This window comes from Erinaceus europaeus, chromosome 9 (assembly GCF_950295315.1).
Source record: "Erinaceus europaeus chromosome 9, mEriEur2.1, whole genome shotgun sequence".
NCBI classification, from domain to species: Eukaryota; Metazoa; Chordata; class Mammalia; order Eulipotyphla; family Erinaceidae; genus Erinaceus; species Erinaceus europaeus.
In genome coordinates, this window is record NC_080170.1 from 50,199,692 (window position 1) to 50,217,110 (window position 17,419).

General features: G+C 39.5%; 1 protein-coding gene across 10 annotated transcripts in view; it reads left to right on the top strand.

The window, feature by feature from the left end:
• Positions 1-17,419, top strand: part of PRRC2C (proline rich coiled-coil 2C) — an 86,477-nt gene that overhangs the window by 52,407 nt on the left and 16,651 nt on the right. For all 10 annotated transcript variants that reach the window (XM_016189151.2, XM_016189153.2, XM_016189152.2 and 7 more), the window contains exons 17-24: positions 3,369-3,577; positions 5,213-5,367; positions 7,261-8,053; positions 8,610-8,695; positions 10,280-10,465; positions 10,597-10,848; positions 13,174-13,266; positions 16,940-17,041. In XM_016189151.2, the coding sequence (XP_016044637.2) occupies positions 3,369-3,577; positions 5,213-5,367; positions 7,261-8,053; positions 8,610-8,695; positions 10,280-10,465; positions 10,597-10,848; positions 13,174-13,266; positions 16,940-17,041 (1,876 nt within the window). The remainder of the gene's footprint in view (positions 1-3,368; positions 3,578-5,212; positions 5,368-7,260; positions 8,054-8,609; positions 8,696-10,279; positions 10,466-10,596; positions 10,849-13,173; positions 13,267-16,939; positions 17,042-17,419) is intronic.

Consider the following 17,419-nt stretch of genomic DNA (forward strand, 5'->3'; position numbering starts at 1 on the left):
GAGACAGAGAAATTGAGAAGGGGGGGGGAGAGAGACAGACACCCTGCTTCACCACTCATGAAGCTTTCCCCATGCAGGTGGGGATGTGGGGCTTGAACCTGGATCCTTGTGCACTGTAATGTGTGCCCTTAACCAGGTGCGCCACTGCCTGGCCCTCCAGAAGAAATTTTTTAGAATTTGTAGCTTTAAAATTAAAACTAGGGAAGGGTGTATGCAGTTTCTTAAATTAGCTAATTCATCTTATTTCTGATATGTGACTTTCTGTTCTTTCCTGCTTTAGCAAGAATTGGTGCTTTAGAAAAAGTTTAAACCTTTAAGAATACTTTTTAAAAGATTGCACTAAACGTGGTCTTTTCTTTTAGATATTATCTTTATTATATTTATAGGTATTATCTTTTCTCTATATTTATAGATATTATCTTTATTAGTAGGAATGATTATAAAGTAGCTATATGCATAGCTTTGAATCTAGGCTCTGGTACTTAACAATCATGCAGACTTTTTATCCTTAACCAGTAAAATGGGGACAACATTATGTTACTCAAAAAATGTTTGGAAAAGTTGGCATAATTGGAGAGCATTTAACACAAGTTAATATGCGATTATTATTTTATGTCCTTTTCCAGGTTTGCAGCCTGAGCTAATAAATTGATTCAGACAGTATCATATAAATTCTTCATTCAGTTCAGTACTACATCTTTAAGAAAAAGTAGTTTTGTCTTCTGGTTCTTTAGACAAAGTTCCAGGGATATGAATAACCAATTGTAACTTTATCTCTGTACCTGCTTAATACAGCATTTAGACCCCCTGCCCCTTAAAGGTCTCAGAGGGCCTGGTAGTGGCATAGCCAGTAAATCATGGAAGTCACCATATGTATAAAGACGGAGGTTCGGACCCCCCTACCCTCACCTACAGGGGAGAAGCGTTACTAGCAGTGAAGCAGACTGCAGGTGCCTCTTTTTCTCCTCCTCTTGTCCTATTTCTCAGTCTATCATTTATTTAAAGATTTATTAATGAGAAAGGAGAGAGAGAAGGAATCAAACATCGCTCTGGTACATGTGCTTCCACCAGGGATTGAACTTGGGACCTCGTGCTTGAGAGCCCAACTCCTTCCTTATACACTGCACCATCTCCCAAACTACTCTATCATTTTTTTAAGAAAAGAAAAGCAAAATGGGGTGTCGGGTTAAGCGCAGGTGGCACAAAATACAAGGACCAGTATAAGGATCCTGGTTCGAGCACCCAGCTCCCCACCTGCAGGGAAATCGCTTCACAAGCGGTGAAGCAGGTCTGCAGGTGTCTATCTTTCCCTCCCCCTCTCTGTCTCCTCCTCCTCTCCATTTTTCTCTGCCCTTAACCAACAACGACATCAATAGCTACAACAATAAAACAACAAGGGCAACAAAAGGGAATAAATAAAACTTAAATATTTAAAAAAGAAATGACCACTAGGTGCAGTGGATTTCTTATTCAAGCTCCAAGCCCCAGTAATTGCCCTGGAGTTACTCTCAGTGTTACATATTCTGTATGTTTTTGTTTTAATTAAAGATTCATTAACTTCATATAAAATAGTTTCAAATTGAGGGAGAAACTAGAGCAGGATTACAAGATACGGTTTGCCATGGATAGAAAACTCCCATTGAGAAGAGATGAATTTATTGTTCAGTAATTTGAAGTGAAGCTTTTCACCAAGCACTTGATATCTCTCCAGTGATAATGCTGGCATCAATGAATTAGTTAGACTCACCCCATCCACCAATCCCCATTTTTGCTTCTTTGGAAATAGAGAGGAAAGTGGGAAAAAGAAAAGTGAGTCAGGCAGCTACAGCTCAGCTTCACCACTTGTGAAGACACCCCAGCCCCTAAGTGAGGACAGAGGTCATGGTGCTATCTGTCGGTGCTATATAGGGTGTGAAACTGCCCGTGGGGGTGGGGGGAGGACAGTTCTCTATTGTTGGTTTTCACCAGGGAATTTTTTTATAAAAACAAACCCAAAAGTAGAATGGTCTGTTGGGAAATAAAAATAAAGAATATCTGACTTGTGAATTAATTGCTTCCATTTTGAAAAGTGGAAAATGTTTACATTAATGCCTAGACTGGCAGCCTATATGATGGTGCTGTGTAAACAGGCCACCAGGCTTGCAGGCATGGAGACCCTTGTTTGGTCCCTGGAATTATGTATGCCACTTCTCTCTTTTGCTAATAAGAACATAAATCTTGGGGGTGTGGCATTAAAGATTTGTTTGTTTATTATGAAAAAGAGGCAAAGGAAAGTGAGTGAAAGGACCAGAACACTGCTCATGTCCATATAGTGGTGCCAGGGATTGAGCCTGCAGCCTCTGAAGTTCTCAGACTTACAGGTTGGTGATCTAACACGCTGGGTTATCTATCATCCCAGTGCTGGCATAGATACTTAATTGACTTTTTTTTTTTTCCAGCATCTCATTTCCCCTATACTCAGCTTACTTGGCACGAGACAAGGATAAAGAGTTCTTTCAGTGATCCTATTAAAATGTGTGGTGTGTGCTGTATATAAAACAAAACATACAGTGTTTTTGACTCGTCAGTAAGACTTCTGGTCAACAGCAACCAGGTTTTGTGGGAATGAAACATGCAGTTATTTCTGTGTGTAGTAGTCAGTGCCTGTAGGTTCCAGTTGTTCAAGAGCCAGCTAATTTGGACTAGCTTGGATCACAGAAATTTTTTGTTAGTAACATATTGGCTTACAGACAGAGACACATGGAAAACATTTGCAGAAGAATTAGAATGTAATTGTTTTAAAGAACTTAGTGAGTTAGATTGTCTCCTTTATTGGGTGTTGTTTTAAGTTCAGGGCTCCAGCAGACCGGGCTAGCTTTGCGGCGGTAGACAGAGACGACCAGAGACACACGGCTGAGCTGAGAATGCAGTTTAATCTTTATTCACGAGCGGGCAAACATGTGCTCTCCTGTCTTTCTGCTCCGCTGCTTCGGCGGCAGAGAGGGACTTTCAAAACTAATCACCACACAGATCTGTCCTGCATCCTTCTCTTCAGGCGACTGCTGCCCGAACTCTCGAAATCTGTAGGGGTTCCCGGGGGCAGGGAGAAGAGGGCCCGTGAAACTAGCAGGGACCATACCACAATCTCCCAAAGGCGGGGGGATGGGGGGTGAGACCAAAACCAATGTGAAACATACGACAATTGGGGAGCTCAATTTAGGGAAGTTGTACTCATGAAAAAAACTTAACACCTATTAGAATTCAAGTTAGTATATTCTATCCTACTACTATTTCTTTTTACATTGAACATTAGAAAATTTTTGTAAGAACATTTTCAATTTATTTAAGCATGTGGGGCTACTGACACCAGTTATTTTATTTATTTAAAGACCATTTGATGACCAGTCTGTAAGCACAGCTGGTGTTGATCCTGTTGGTGGCAGCTCAGCACACCACCAGGAAGGAGCACCTAACAATACAGGACAAAAGAACTCCAAAGACTCTTCTGGAAAGAAAAGAGAAGACCCCAAACCAGGTCCTAAGAAGCCGAAAGAGAAAGTAGATGCTCTATCACAATTTGATCTCAACAATTACGCAAGTATGTCTTAGGTTTGATTTATTTGCATATTGTACTTTAGTAGATTATGTAAAGGAAATCATCACAAAATAAGAGTTGCACATGAATAAGTAGCTGATTGTGAAGTGACCAAGTAAGTTAATTTGAGATAAACACTAACTTTAGTATTGCCCTGAGTAGTTGCTAAAAGTTGTTTCTATGACTAGAATCATGTATGTACTATTTACACCCTTTCGGGCCATTTTTCCATTCAGTTAAGGGGAAAGCATCACAGCATTGAAGCTTCCCTTGTGATGTGGCACAAACAGGTGTAGCAAAGCACATAATACAATGTAAAGATGTGTGATTATATGTTTACTAGTGCTGTGTTTTAACAAAATAAATATTAAACTGAGTGAGTTAAAACCTTGATGAATATTACACCAAAGTAAAGGACTCTGGGAAGAGGGGCCTTTTAGGTCCTGATGTATGATGGTGAAGGAGGACCTAGGCTGGAAACGAGAGTATTTTGCTGAAAACAGAAATCTTACACATGTACCAACAACTGTATTTACTGTTTACTGTAAGTCATTAATCCTCCCCTCTCCCTCTCCACCCCCCCATTAAAACACACACACCTTGATGAAATTGCTGTTTAAGACATGGTAGAGAAGAAATAATTAGATAAGTAGCAGTGTTGTCATGATTAAATACTTTTGGGAAAGGCATGAAGCAGCAGAATAATAAATATTATGGTTGACAATTGCACTTTTTTAAATCTTATTTATTGTTAGAGATAAATTGAGAAGGGAGGAAGAGAGAGAGAGAGACCGAGACCTGCAGCCATGCTTTACCTGCAAGTGGGGACCAGGGCCTAAGAGTAATTAAAAGGGAAAAAAAAACAGCTAACTATAGTCATGTTTTACACCTCCAGCAAAAGAGCTTCTCAAAAAGAGGGAAAAAACAGCTACTCGAGGCTTATTTCAGTTATAGGGTAGGTGGACAAAGACAACAGTAGCACCCACCTCCTTGAAAAAAGTGAACCTTGAGGGGGAAGGTTTAGTGATTTGATTGAATAACATAATTTTGATAATTTCTAACCTATCAATTTGTGATTTTTAATCAGTATTGTGCCATTACTGATTTTTTTTCACACACTGAAAGGCATGTGTCATTCAAAATAGATGGGGTTTTGTTGTTTTGGTTTTTTTCCCTGAATTTTTTTTTTTCCAAATTTTATTTAGTGCCCATCTGATGGGGTGTAGAATAGGTTGTACTGTGAGCAAATCTTTGTTTTATCTCAATTTAAAAAAGAGAATGCACACCACTGGACTAAACACTTCTTTTCAAATTAAAAAAAAAACAAGTATAGGGAGATGGACGGTAGCACAGCAGGTTAAGTGCACGTGGCACAAAGTGCAAGGACCAGCCTAAGGATCCCGGTTCGAGCCCCTGGCTCCCCCCCTGCGGGGGAGTCGCTTCACAGGCGGTAAAGCAGGTCTGCAGGTGTCTTATCTTTCTCTCCCCAACTTCCCCTCCTCTCTCCATTTCTCTCTGTCCTATCTAACAGTGACAATATCTACAACAACACTGAAAAACAAGGACAACAAAAGAAAATAAATAAAATATTAAATTTTAAAAACTAGTATCATTTTAAGTCTTTTTTATAACCCATAGGTGTTGTTATCATTGATGACCATCCTGAAGTAACAGTGGTTGAAGATCCTCAGTCAAATTTGAACGATGATGGCTTTACTGAAGTGGTATCAAAAAAACAACAAAAACGATTACAGGATGAAGAACGTCGGAAAAAGGAAGAACAGATCATACAGGTGTAGTGTTTCCGCTTGTTGCCGAAAATGTTAGGAAATGATCATGGTTTCTACTTACCTATAAAGTCAAGGCTGTGTTTGTCATTCAAGTACTACAAATACCTTGGTTTGTACAACTTTCAATAGTTTTTAAGCAGAAGTAGGCTATATAAATACAGTTTTTTTCACATATAGATGTTTGCTTTTATTCAATTTCTTCAACAGATTTTTAGTACTGGTCGCTTTACTTGCCCAACCTACATGACAGAGTTAAAATATCTTAGAAATCTAGTAATCTAATATGTTAATCCAAATTATTTCATTTCCAAGCAAAATAGGGAAGGGCTAGGCGGTGGCACATCTGGTTAAGCACACATAATACTATGCACAAGGACTGAGGTTCAACCCTCCACTCCCCATCTGCAGCAGGGGCATTCACACAGTGAAGCAGGGCTGCAAGTATCCTTCTTTCTACCTCCCTCTTCCCTCTTAGTTTCTCTGTCCTATTGAATAAAATGGAAGGGGGGAGTAGATATAGAATGCTGTGGAAACCCAGCAGAAACAGTAATGATGAATTCAGTTGACAGTTGCATTGTGACTAGATATGTGCTTGGGATAACACCAGGTTTATCCCACGGGTCTGTGCCTACAAGACCCCACCTTATTTTTACACTTTGATAGAGACACAGGAGTGACTCCTGTAGCACCACTTCACTGTTTATGAAGCATTTCTTCTACAAGTGGGACTTAGGGCTTGACCCCAGGGGTTTGAATGCGGTAGTGTGTGCTTTGCTTTTTTTCTTCCTTCTTCCCCCTCTAGATTTTACCACCAAATCAAATAACTGCGTACTGTCTCTTTGTGAGTTTCAGAATAGAGGAAAGGAGATTATGGACATGTGTATAACATCAAGAATGTATAGAGTGGTCAGGGTGGTAGCTCATGCACTGTTGTACACACATTACCATATGCAAGGATCCAGGTTCAAGCTTTGTTGGGGTAAAGTGGGGTTCACAAACAGTTGAGCAATACTACAGATGTTTCTCCTATGTCTCTCTTCCTCCATCAGTAACAAGAAAAATGGCTGCCGAACCAGTGAAGTCATAACTAGCTCTGGGCCCCAGCAGTAACCACGGTGGTTTAATAATTAAGGGGGGGGGGGGCTGGGCGGGAGTAAGCACACATGGTGCAAAAAGGCAATGACCAGCACAAGGATCTGGGGTTCAAGCCCTTGACTCCCTGCCTGGGGGAGTCACTTCGCAAGCAGTGAAGCAGGTCTGCAGGTGTCTGTCTTTCTCCTCCGTCTTCCCCTCCTCTCTTGATTTCTTTCTGTCCTATCCAGCAGCAACAATTATGGGAAAAAGATGGCCTCCTGGAGCAATGGATTCATAGTGCAGGTACCGAGTCATAGCAGTAACCCTGGAAGCGAAAAAAACAAACAAAAAGGACTCAAAAGAGCTTGTATGGAAATGTTATACATGTGCAAACTATTGTATTTTACTGGTGACTGCTAATCCTCCAATAAAGAAATTTTTAAAAATTTGTGCAGAAAGGAAGCTTCATAAGCAGTGAAGCATGTTTTTGGGTGTCTCTTTATCTCCTATCTCCCCCCCCCCTTAGTTTATTCTCTGTCCTATCAAATAAAACGGAGGGGGTAGTAAGGGGGGAGCACTGGATTTCAAGTAGCGGCACAGCCCCAGCAATAAACCTGGTGGCAATTAAATAACAATAATACTGTACACATTTATCTTTTCCCTTCTCATAATTTAAAATATTTCACAGCCTTGGCATTTTTGTTGCACTAAGCACCTGTTTTGAAAAGCAAAGAAGCAAAAAATTAACAAATTTCTTACAAATTGTATTCCTGAACTGTTGCTATCAGCTGTTTTACTTACTATTTTTACTTTTACTTAAAGGTGTGGAACAAAAAGAATGCAAATGAAAAAGGAAGGAATCAAACTTCTAAACTTCCACCAAGATTTGCAAAAAAACAGGCTACAGGGAACCAGCAAGCTCAACCTCCAGCCTCTGCTCCAGTTCCAACTTCAACTGTCACTGCATCTTCAAGTTTAACTCTAGTCCCAGCGTCAACCTCGGCTCCAGTTCTGACAGTACCCTCAACTCCAGTGCCAACCTCAGCCACAGCACCTGTCATAACCTCTACATCTGTCCAAGTTCCAGCTTCCACCACAGCTCCAGCTCCCTCCTCCTCTTCAGTACCAGCTCCCACCCCTATCCTTGCTTCAGCTTCTTCACCAATCCCTGTTCCCATTCTGCCCTCAGCCTCAATTCCCATCCTTGCTTCAGCCCTTGCACCAGCTTCATCACCTACTCCACCTTCAACCACCTCTGCGCCAACTGTCTCAAATCCAGATACCCTCACCTCAACCCCCACAGCCCCCATCTCAGCCACTCCAGCTTCAGTCTCTGTCCCTGCTCCTGTCACTGCTCCGGCTCCCACTGCTCCAGCACAGACTCAAGGACAAACTCACAAACCAGTCCAGAATCCACTGCAAACCACAACACAGTCTTCAAAGCAACAGCCCCCACCTTCCATTAGACTACCGTCAGCTCAAACGTCTAATAGTACAGATTATGTAGGCGCAGGAAAACCCCTCCAGACCTCACAGTCACATGGCACCCTTACTGCTGAAATATGGGATAATAAGGTGCCCCCCCCAGCTGTACTGAATGACATCTCTAAGAAATGTAAGTGTTGCAGAAACAGTGTGTAGTAGTGGGAAATCTTGGGGTTTTGTTTTTTCTAGCCAACTGTTTCTTGGAAAATAGTGATAACACTTTTTTAAAACCCTTGATTCTAATGTGTCATTATTTTTTAGGTTACCTTTTTAAATTTTTTTATTATTTAATTTCCCTTTTGTTGCCCTTGTTTTTTATTGTTGTAGTAGTTATTATTGTTGCCATTGGATAGGACAGAAATAGAGAGGAGGAGAAGACAGAGAAAGGAAGAGAAAGACACCTGCAGACCTGCTTCACCACCTGTGAAGCGACTCCCCTGCAAGTGGGGAGCTGGGGGCTTGAACCAGGATCCTTATGCCCATCCTTGCACTTGCCATATGCATTTAGCCCTCTGAGCTACTCCCACTTCTTTTCTTTTTACTGTTTTATAGAAAAGTTTTCTATTGGTAAGATAATAATGGTGGTGTTAAAAGTTATGGTTTTGTTATCAGGTTACCATTAAGAAAAAGGGCTTAATGGATTAAGACATTTTAAAATTATCAAATTTCCTTTGGCTTCTTTTCAGTAGGTCCCATCAGTCCACCACAGCCACCCTCAGTTAGTGCCTGGAATAAGCCTCTAACATCGTTTGGATCATCTCCTACACCAGAGGTAGGAATAAACTTAATCCTGGTCTTCATAAGATTATTGTTAAGTTAGGCCTTGTTTAAGTAGATCACTGAAACTATGGCCCAGAATTTTTTTTTAAATAATGACTGACAAGATTATAGGATAAGAGGGATACAATTCCCACCACCAGAGTTCTGGATCCCATCCCCTCCATTGGAAGGTTCCCTATTCTTTTTCCTTTTGTGAGTATGGACCAAAGATCTTTATGGGATGTTGAAGTTGATAGTTCTGGCTTCTGTAATTGCTTCTCTGCTGAACATGGGCATTGTTGGCATATCAATCCATACCCCCAGCTTGTTTATATCTTCCCATGATGGGAGAGGGCTCTGGGGAAGTGAAGTTCCAAGACATACTGGTGAGGTCTTCTGCCCAAGGTCAAGATGGAGTTGTGGTAGCATCTGCACCTTGGTGGCTGAAAAACAGTAAGGTATAAAACAGGACAAATTGTTTAATAATCAAGAACCTAATGGTAAGAATAGAGTAGATGAAACTTAGGGTCTTCATGTGGGAAGAGACTAGGAAGTCAATTTTAGGTATGTATCATGGGGCCTGTGACTTTGCTGATTTTTGCCTGAGCCCAGTAGCCAACATGGAGGTGGGCTGAAAGTTGTCTGAAAGATGGTGTCAGAGTTGGGAATAGAACTGATGATTACTTAATAAGACCAAGGAAATTGTCTGATGATGGTGAACAATGGCTGTGCTATCTACCTGCCCCACTGATAAAACAGTGTGAGAGGAAATATGTTATGACCTGTTGAAATTAGAAGCTTCTTAATGGATCAGCACTGAGGGTGACAATAAGAAAAGAGAAGAAAATTTAAAAATTGAAGTTGTAGGGTTTTGCAACTTTATCTTCAAACTTGGGGAGATGAAGAAATTTAACTGATTCGGCAAATGTCCTTAGATCCAAGTGCATAGCTTTTGTTTTCTTTTTTTTTTTTTTTAATCTTTTTTTTTTATTTATTTATTTGTTTGTTTTCCCTTCGTTGCCCTTGTTGTTTAACATTGTTGTAGTTATTGATGTCGTTACTGTTGGATAGGACAGAGAAATGTAGAGAGGGGGGAAGACAGGGGGAGAGAAAGAGACACCTGCAGACCTGCTTCACCACTTGTGAAGTGACTCCCCTGCAGGTGGGGAGCTGGGAGCTCGAACCAGGATCCTTATGCCAGTCTTTGTGCTTTGCGCCACGTGTACTTAACCCGCTGCACCACCCAGCTTTTGTTTTCTAATACAAATTAATGATGGTTATGGGAAAGTTCTCCTAAAACACAGTTTACAACATGCATGCATTACATAAATGTGTACGGTGGTTTTTGTTTGTTTATTTATTTATTGGATAGAGACGGCCAGAAATCGAGAGGGAAAGGGAAAATAAGGTAGAGTGACTGCTTCACCACTTGCAAAGCTTTCCTTCTGCAGGTGGGAACCAGGGCCTCAAGCCTGGATCCTTGCACATTGTAACATGTGTTCAACCAGGTCCGCCACCACCTAGCTGCTTTACTGTTTAAATCATTCAGGCAGATTTGACCTGTACCTTGGTAACAACTGGTGTGTTTTCCTACCAGGGACCAAAGAATGGTCAAGAAAGTGGAGTTGAAATTGGAATTGATACAATTCAGTTTGGTGCTCCAGCTTCAAGTGGAAATGAAAATGAAATTGTTCCTTTGCTTTCGGAAAAAACTGACAAAATCCCTGAGCCCAAGGAACAAAGGCAAAAGCAACCACGGGCTGGCCCTATCAAAGCCCAGAAGGTAAATATCATTTATTTTCCAGATAAAGTCATTAATGCTTATGGAGAGAACTCGTAAGTTTTGAAAATGAGTTTAATTTCCACTGGATATCTTTAATTATAATGCATTCTTATCACAAACATTGAATTTAGCTTCCAGATTTAAGTCCAGTAGAAAACAAGGAACATAAACCCGGTCCTATTGGGAAAGAACGATCATTGAAAAATAGAAAAGTAAAGGATGCCCAACAGGCAGAACCAGAAGGACAAGAGAAACCAAACCCTGCTCCTGTCAGAAGTACAGATCCCGTGACAACAAAGGAAACCAAAGTAGTTCCAGAAATGTCCCCAGAAATAGGAACAATGATCTCAGTATCATCTTCTGAGTATGGCACTAATGCAAAGGTAGGCTGCATGCAGATTGTTTCAGAATAGTTGATGTAAACCATGTCTAAAATGAGTGGGGAAAACAATAGATATTTTAAGGCATCTAGTTTTATAGAATATATGGGTCATTTCTACAAAAAAATATTTATTGTATGGTATACATGTCATCTAAAGGAATTTCTTACAGTAGTTGATTTCTATGAAAGTTTAGTTCTTCATTCTGGACTATTTGGGTAGTAGCTTAAAGTGATAAATGGCTATACAAGTTTGGAATGCTTTCTATTGGTTTCTTGGTTTTGAAAAGAGTTCAGATCATTTTTCTTAATGAATTCACAGTGGTGTCTCACCCACTGATGAGATTCTGAGGTCAAAAAGCTAGGCTTGCTTTTTTTTTTTTTTTTTTAAGCTTCTTTATTGGGGAATTAATGTTTTACATTCAACAGTAAATGCAATAGTTTGTACATGCATAACATTCCCCAGTTTCCCATATAACAATACAACCCCCACCAGGTCCTCTGTCATCCTTCTTGGACCTGTATTCTCTCCACCCATCCACTTTGGTGCAATATGCCAATTCCAAAAAAAAAATTGACAAAAATTGATAGGGAGGGAGAGAGACACCTGCAACCCTGCTTCACCACTTGTGAAGCTTTTCCCCTTCGGGTGGGGACCCAGGGCTTGAACCTGGGTTGTTACTATTTTGTGAGTGCTTAAAACAGGTGTGCCACTGCCTGGCCCCACTAGGCAAAATTTTTAATAGCTGTAATAGAGTCAGTTTTCTTCCAGAGTAGTACAGATCAGCAGTTAACTGATTCTGCATCAGAGGATATAGGTGAGTCGTATTTAAAGGTCATATTGAATGGAAGATGTATGTCCATAAAATTATTCAGTAAGGCAAGATACTAACATTAAGCAGATATTACTTGTAGAAATGGTACATTTTTTATCTTTATGTTCACTGTGGGACATAGACATTTAGAAGAAGAAAGGTAGGTAGGATATTTCCTTATTAATTTTTCTTTAACATTCAACACAATAACATGTGATCACACATTTGATACATGTGTGATACAGGTCTACTATATTAGAAGAGATCCATTGGCTGATCAGATAGTACACCTTGATAGTCCACTTGTTTGGTATTTTGAGTTTGGTTGTTTTTAAATCAGACCACTGCTGGGGTTTGTTTGTTTTTAAGAGATTTTATTGATTTATTAATGAGAAAGATAGGAAGAACCAGCTATCACTCTGGTACATGTGCTATCAGGGATTGAACTCGGGACCTCATGGTTGTGAATCCAATGCTTTATCTATTGCGCCACCTCCCAGACTACACTGGTGAATTCTTTTTTTTTTTTTCTCTAAAATTTTTTTTATCATCTTTATTTATTTATTGGCTAGAGACAGCCAGAAATTGAAAGGAGTGAGGAAGAGAGACAGGAAGAGACACCTGCAGACCTGCTTCACTACTCACAAAGCTTTCCCCTTGCAGTTGGGGACCAGGGGCTTGAACCCGCATCCTTGTGCACTGTAATATGTGCACTCAACCAGGTGCGCCACCACCTGGCCCCACTGCTGAATTCTTAATGATGGTGCTAAAAAAGCTTCAAGCATGAAAGTCTTTCACATAACTATTAGTGTATCTGCCCAGCCCTTCCCTAACTTGCTTTGTCATATGTGCATTTTTGGTTCAAGCTCATCCCACTCCCCACTCAACCCAGCACTAGAGGAAGCTTTGGTGCTATCTTATCTTTCCCTCTATCTGAAAAAGTCAGTTTTCATGAGGCCCTGGCAAAAAAAATAAAGGGTAGATTCACAATATTAGAATTTACATTTTTTGTTTTGTTTTTGAAGAGTGGAAAATAGTTGAAAGCCTCAGGTTATTAATACTTGGAAGAGTTCTTTTATAATCCACAGAAACCACTAGTCCCACCCAACATATATATAGTCTTCTTGTATTATTCAGTGCAATTTTATATATATATAATATTAAAAAGGAAATAAATGTACAATATCGCAGCAATAGTTGGAATGGGTGAGTTCTATCCTACTACTAATTAGCCTTAGACCTGTTCTTTCCTACTTTCTTTCAACTTTAAAACTGTTAGGCTCTCATTAGAAAGTGACTGGTTGGGGCCCAGGCAGTGGTGCACCTGGTTAAGCGTACATACTGCACTGCACAAGGAACCAGGGCTGTAGGTGTCTTTCTGTGTCTCTTCCTCTATAACTCCCTCTCTCCTCTCAGTTTCTCTCTTATCTATTCAATAGTAAAAATTTAAAAAAAAAAAACAAAGTGACTGGTTAATTAAGTTTAAAATGTTTCTTCCCATTACTACTCTACAGGAGTCAGTAACAGACTATACTACACCTTCTTCTTCTCTGCCTAACACTGTGTCTACTAATAATGCAAAGATGGAAGATACTTTGGTTAATAATGTAAGTAATCAACCTAAGATGTGACATGTGTGGATCTGGGCTGTTTACATTGTTATCTAGTAAATACTATACCAGCAGTACTTAACTCAGGGAAGCTTGATAGTAATTGTATTTGGGTGCATTGTAATATAATTGGAGGGGAAAATGTTAAAAGCTGAGATTTAGGTTTGTTTTGAAAGTCATCAGTGTTTATTGAAGATCTTGACTTTAGTGCTTACAGTTTATTTCATAAGAACTAACATTAACATGGTTTGGTAAGAGTTTTTGTTCTTTGCTTTCACATTCTTAGAGTTAACATTTCTTTCAATTGGTGATTTTGTTATTAAATGAGATCCTTTTCTAGTGCAGTGAAAGCTCACTAAAAAAGAAAAGGTAGAATTACTCTTGAGATTTAGACTTATTTTAATTCAAAGAAAATTACTGGACCTCATGACATTTCAGTGTGATGATCCAGCTACTACATGTCTGTACTTTGAAACCTATATGCTTTTGTTAATGTCATAATGCAAAGATTATAGTGGAAGTTAGTGTAGGTCACCATTTTATATATATTTTCTTGATGGACAAAATAGCTCACTTGGAAATGTGCATCACCCAGGTTCTAGTCCAGCCTCCACTGCATCAAAGTGCTATGATACCCATCTCTCAAATATATATCTGTATCTATAAATCTGCTAAAATTAGGTAACCTGCTATGTTAAAAGACCATTTGAAAAATTACATCTATGCTCTTTGTGTTTTAGAGGGCAGGTAATATGAAAATAGGTCAACTGCTTTTTGTCTTTTTTTTTTTTTTTTTTAGTTTTTTTTTTTTTTTAATATTCCCTTTTGTTGCTCTTGTTGTTTTGTTGTTGTTGTTGGATAGGACAGAGAGAAATGGAGGGGGGGAGAAAGACAGACACCTGCAGACCTGCTTCACCGCTTGTGAAGTGACTCCCTGCAGGTAGGGAGGCGGGGGCTGGAACTGGGATCCTTACGCTGGTCCTTGCACTTTGCTCCACCTGTGCTTAACCAACTGTGCTACCACCTGACTCCCAATCAACTGCTTTCTAATGATTGACCTATGATAAAAAGCAGATCCTATCTGACTCAACTGTTGATCATTATTTAAAAGGAAAAAAAAGACAACTCTGGGGAAACAATCAGGAAAGGGGTCTTTGGGGGCTCTGGTGCATGATGAAGGGCACCTAACATGAGGTTGAGAGTGCTTTACAGACACCTGTCACAGTAAAGTGAAAGTTTTTAAATGTCAGCATCTGTACTGTAAACCATTAACCCTCCAATAAGATAAATACTTTTCCTATAGTATTTTGGAGAGGTGAGATGTATTTATATGCCATTTAAACTTAATTCTCCTTTCTTAACTTTAGAAAAGAATGAGAACCGAATGAATCAACTTTAGTCCTTAGTGATGGGAAAGTCATTAAGACTTGCTTAATGTTAATTGCTCCAACTCCTATTATATAAAACCTCATATATGTGAAGTTTTTTGACCTTTTTGGGAGAATAGATTAACTTCTGTGGGAAGTAATGGAATAGTTGTAAAGGAGAAGACAGTTGTGACTGAATCCTTTCAGATGGTGAATCAGTAATATCTCAATTGAATTTCATCATGTTATCAGAGTCTTCTCTTACTCTATAAAATAGGACTGCTGCAGGGCGAAGACCCGCCCTATATATAGAAGTCTGATTTTGTAGCAGAGTATGTTCAAGAACGGAAAATTCCAATTTTAAGTCATCAGTTAGTGACTTTGTCAGTAGTTTACTTGCACCATACATGGTAATGATTCCAGAACTGATGCATTGTTTAAAATAAAATGTCCTGCCTGAGAGAAAAAAATTAGTCTGATTTAAACATTGCATTTCACACATAGAACTTTTCTCTTTAAAAATTATGCTTTCAGGGGGCAGGTGGTGGTACACCTGGTTGAGCATGCATGTTCCAGTGCTCAGGGACCCAGGTTCAAGCCCCCTGCAAAGGGAAAGCTATTGCAAGTGGTGAAGCAGTGTTGTTTGCAGCTGTCTATCACCCTCTTCCCTCTCGATTTCTGCCTGTCTCATAAATAAATAAAGATAATAATAATTGTTTAACATTAAGAAAAAATAACTTTCAGAGCCACAGAGATAAGCACAGCCTGTAGTTCACAGAGCTAGTGTGAAAGAGGTCCCAGGTTGATGATGAGCATTACCAGTATCCAGAGATGAACAGTTCTTTAGGTAAAGAAAGCAACACACAATAGTTATTGCAGCTTAATAGACTTTAAAGATCATAGCTGAAATGCATTGGTTGGCATGACAATGTTGCAATTGTTTTGAATATTGGATGTGAAAAATTTGAATGCTCTGGTGGTTTTGATTATTATAGCACAGCTATTTTTATTATTATTTATTGCCACCAGGGTTGTCGCTGGGGCTTGTTGCCAGCACCACAAATGCACTGCCCCTGGTGACCATTTTTATCTTTTTTTTCCCCTTTTTGTTGCCCTTGTTGTTTTTCATTGTTGTTGTAGTTACTGTTGTTGTTGTTGTCGTTACATAGGACAGAGAGAAATGGAGGGGGGGGACGACAGACATGGAGAGAAAGAGAGATACCTGCAGACCTGCTTCACTGCCTGTGAATCAACTGCCTTACAGGTGGGGAGCCAGGGGCTCAAACCTGAATCCTTAAACCAGTCCTTGCGCTTTGCGCCATGTGCACTTAACCCACTGCGCTACCACCCGACTCCCCATTTTTTTATCTTTCTATTTTATTGATTAGTATAGATAAAAAATAATAGAGAGGGAGAGAGAGATCTGCAGGCCCTCTTCACTTGTGGAGCAACCCAGGGCCTTCCACAGCCATTTTAAAGATACATTAGGTAATCTCCATGAGTTAGCCTGTAGTATTACAAATCTCAGTGAGGTGGTCCTAGAGTATCACAAGATGGAAAGTCCCCACCCCAGTGTATCCTTCTCATTTTACCTAAACAGCTAAATGAACCATCAGAGTAGGTCATATTCTCTATAAAATGTCAGGTGATGAGTTTCTGTTATCTCTTTAAAAATTCTAAATATTTGTATAACCATGTTACTACCTCAGCAAAGTAATTGCTTAATGTAGCAAGATGGGGTGGTGACATAAACTTCTTCAAATAGCTTTTGTTGAATCTAGTTACAGCAAAGTAGAGTGTATTGCAGGTAAAAGATTAATTTCTTATACTTACATTATCCATCAACTGCATCTGATACAGCCTGTAGGTCCCCTGAATAGTAAAAATACTTGGAGTTTTGCTATACAGGAAGTAGTTCTGTATAACATTGGCAGCAACTGGGAGCTGGTTGGAAATGCACAATTTCAGACCTTACCTAGTGCCAACTGAATCAAAACCTAAATTGTAACAGATTCAACTCCAAATGTTTTGTATCCACATTGAAATGTGAGACACTATGCCTTCAACTATGTGCCTTATATTTGGGTCACACCACCAGTTTTTACATAAAAAGCAAATAGCATTTACATGTTTTATTGAAGTTGTTTAAGAGTATCTTACTGTAAATTCAAGTTACCTCTCAACAATTCAGCTCCTGTTGGCTCTGAAAAACGCCCTTACTGAAGTACATTAGCATCATGTACTTGAAGGAGCTTCTGTAGTAGACTTAGTTAGATTGTGATGTGTGTTGCCTGCCTTTTCAGGTGCCCCTGCCCAACACCCTTCCCCTCCCTAAGAGGGAGACTGTCCAACAGAGCTCCAGCCTCACTTCAGTTCCTCCCACTACTTTCAGCCTCACCTTCAAGGTATGTACATCCTTCTCTCAGGGTCCTTAAATGTTGCATGCAAGGAAACATTAACAATATTCATTTTGGTATTTTTACTAATTTTGTGTGGTAAGCAGCACAGTGCAAAGATAAGGATACATAGTATCTAACTATACCTTAAAGTAACAACTCACTTATTAGCTTCCTTATTTTCAAAGGGAGACCTACTGTATTCTATGTTTGTCCTTAGTACCTATTAAAGATATTGATAACATTGGGATCTGTTAGTTGTATCCAAAAATAACTATAGTTTGGTGTTGCATGTTTTCTAAAATACTGATAGTGTTAATGTTCCTCTTCCCTGTAAATTCTGTCTGAATTCAATGAATGCAGTATAGTAATTAGAATATTGGGGGG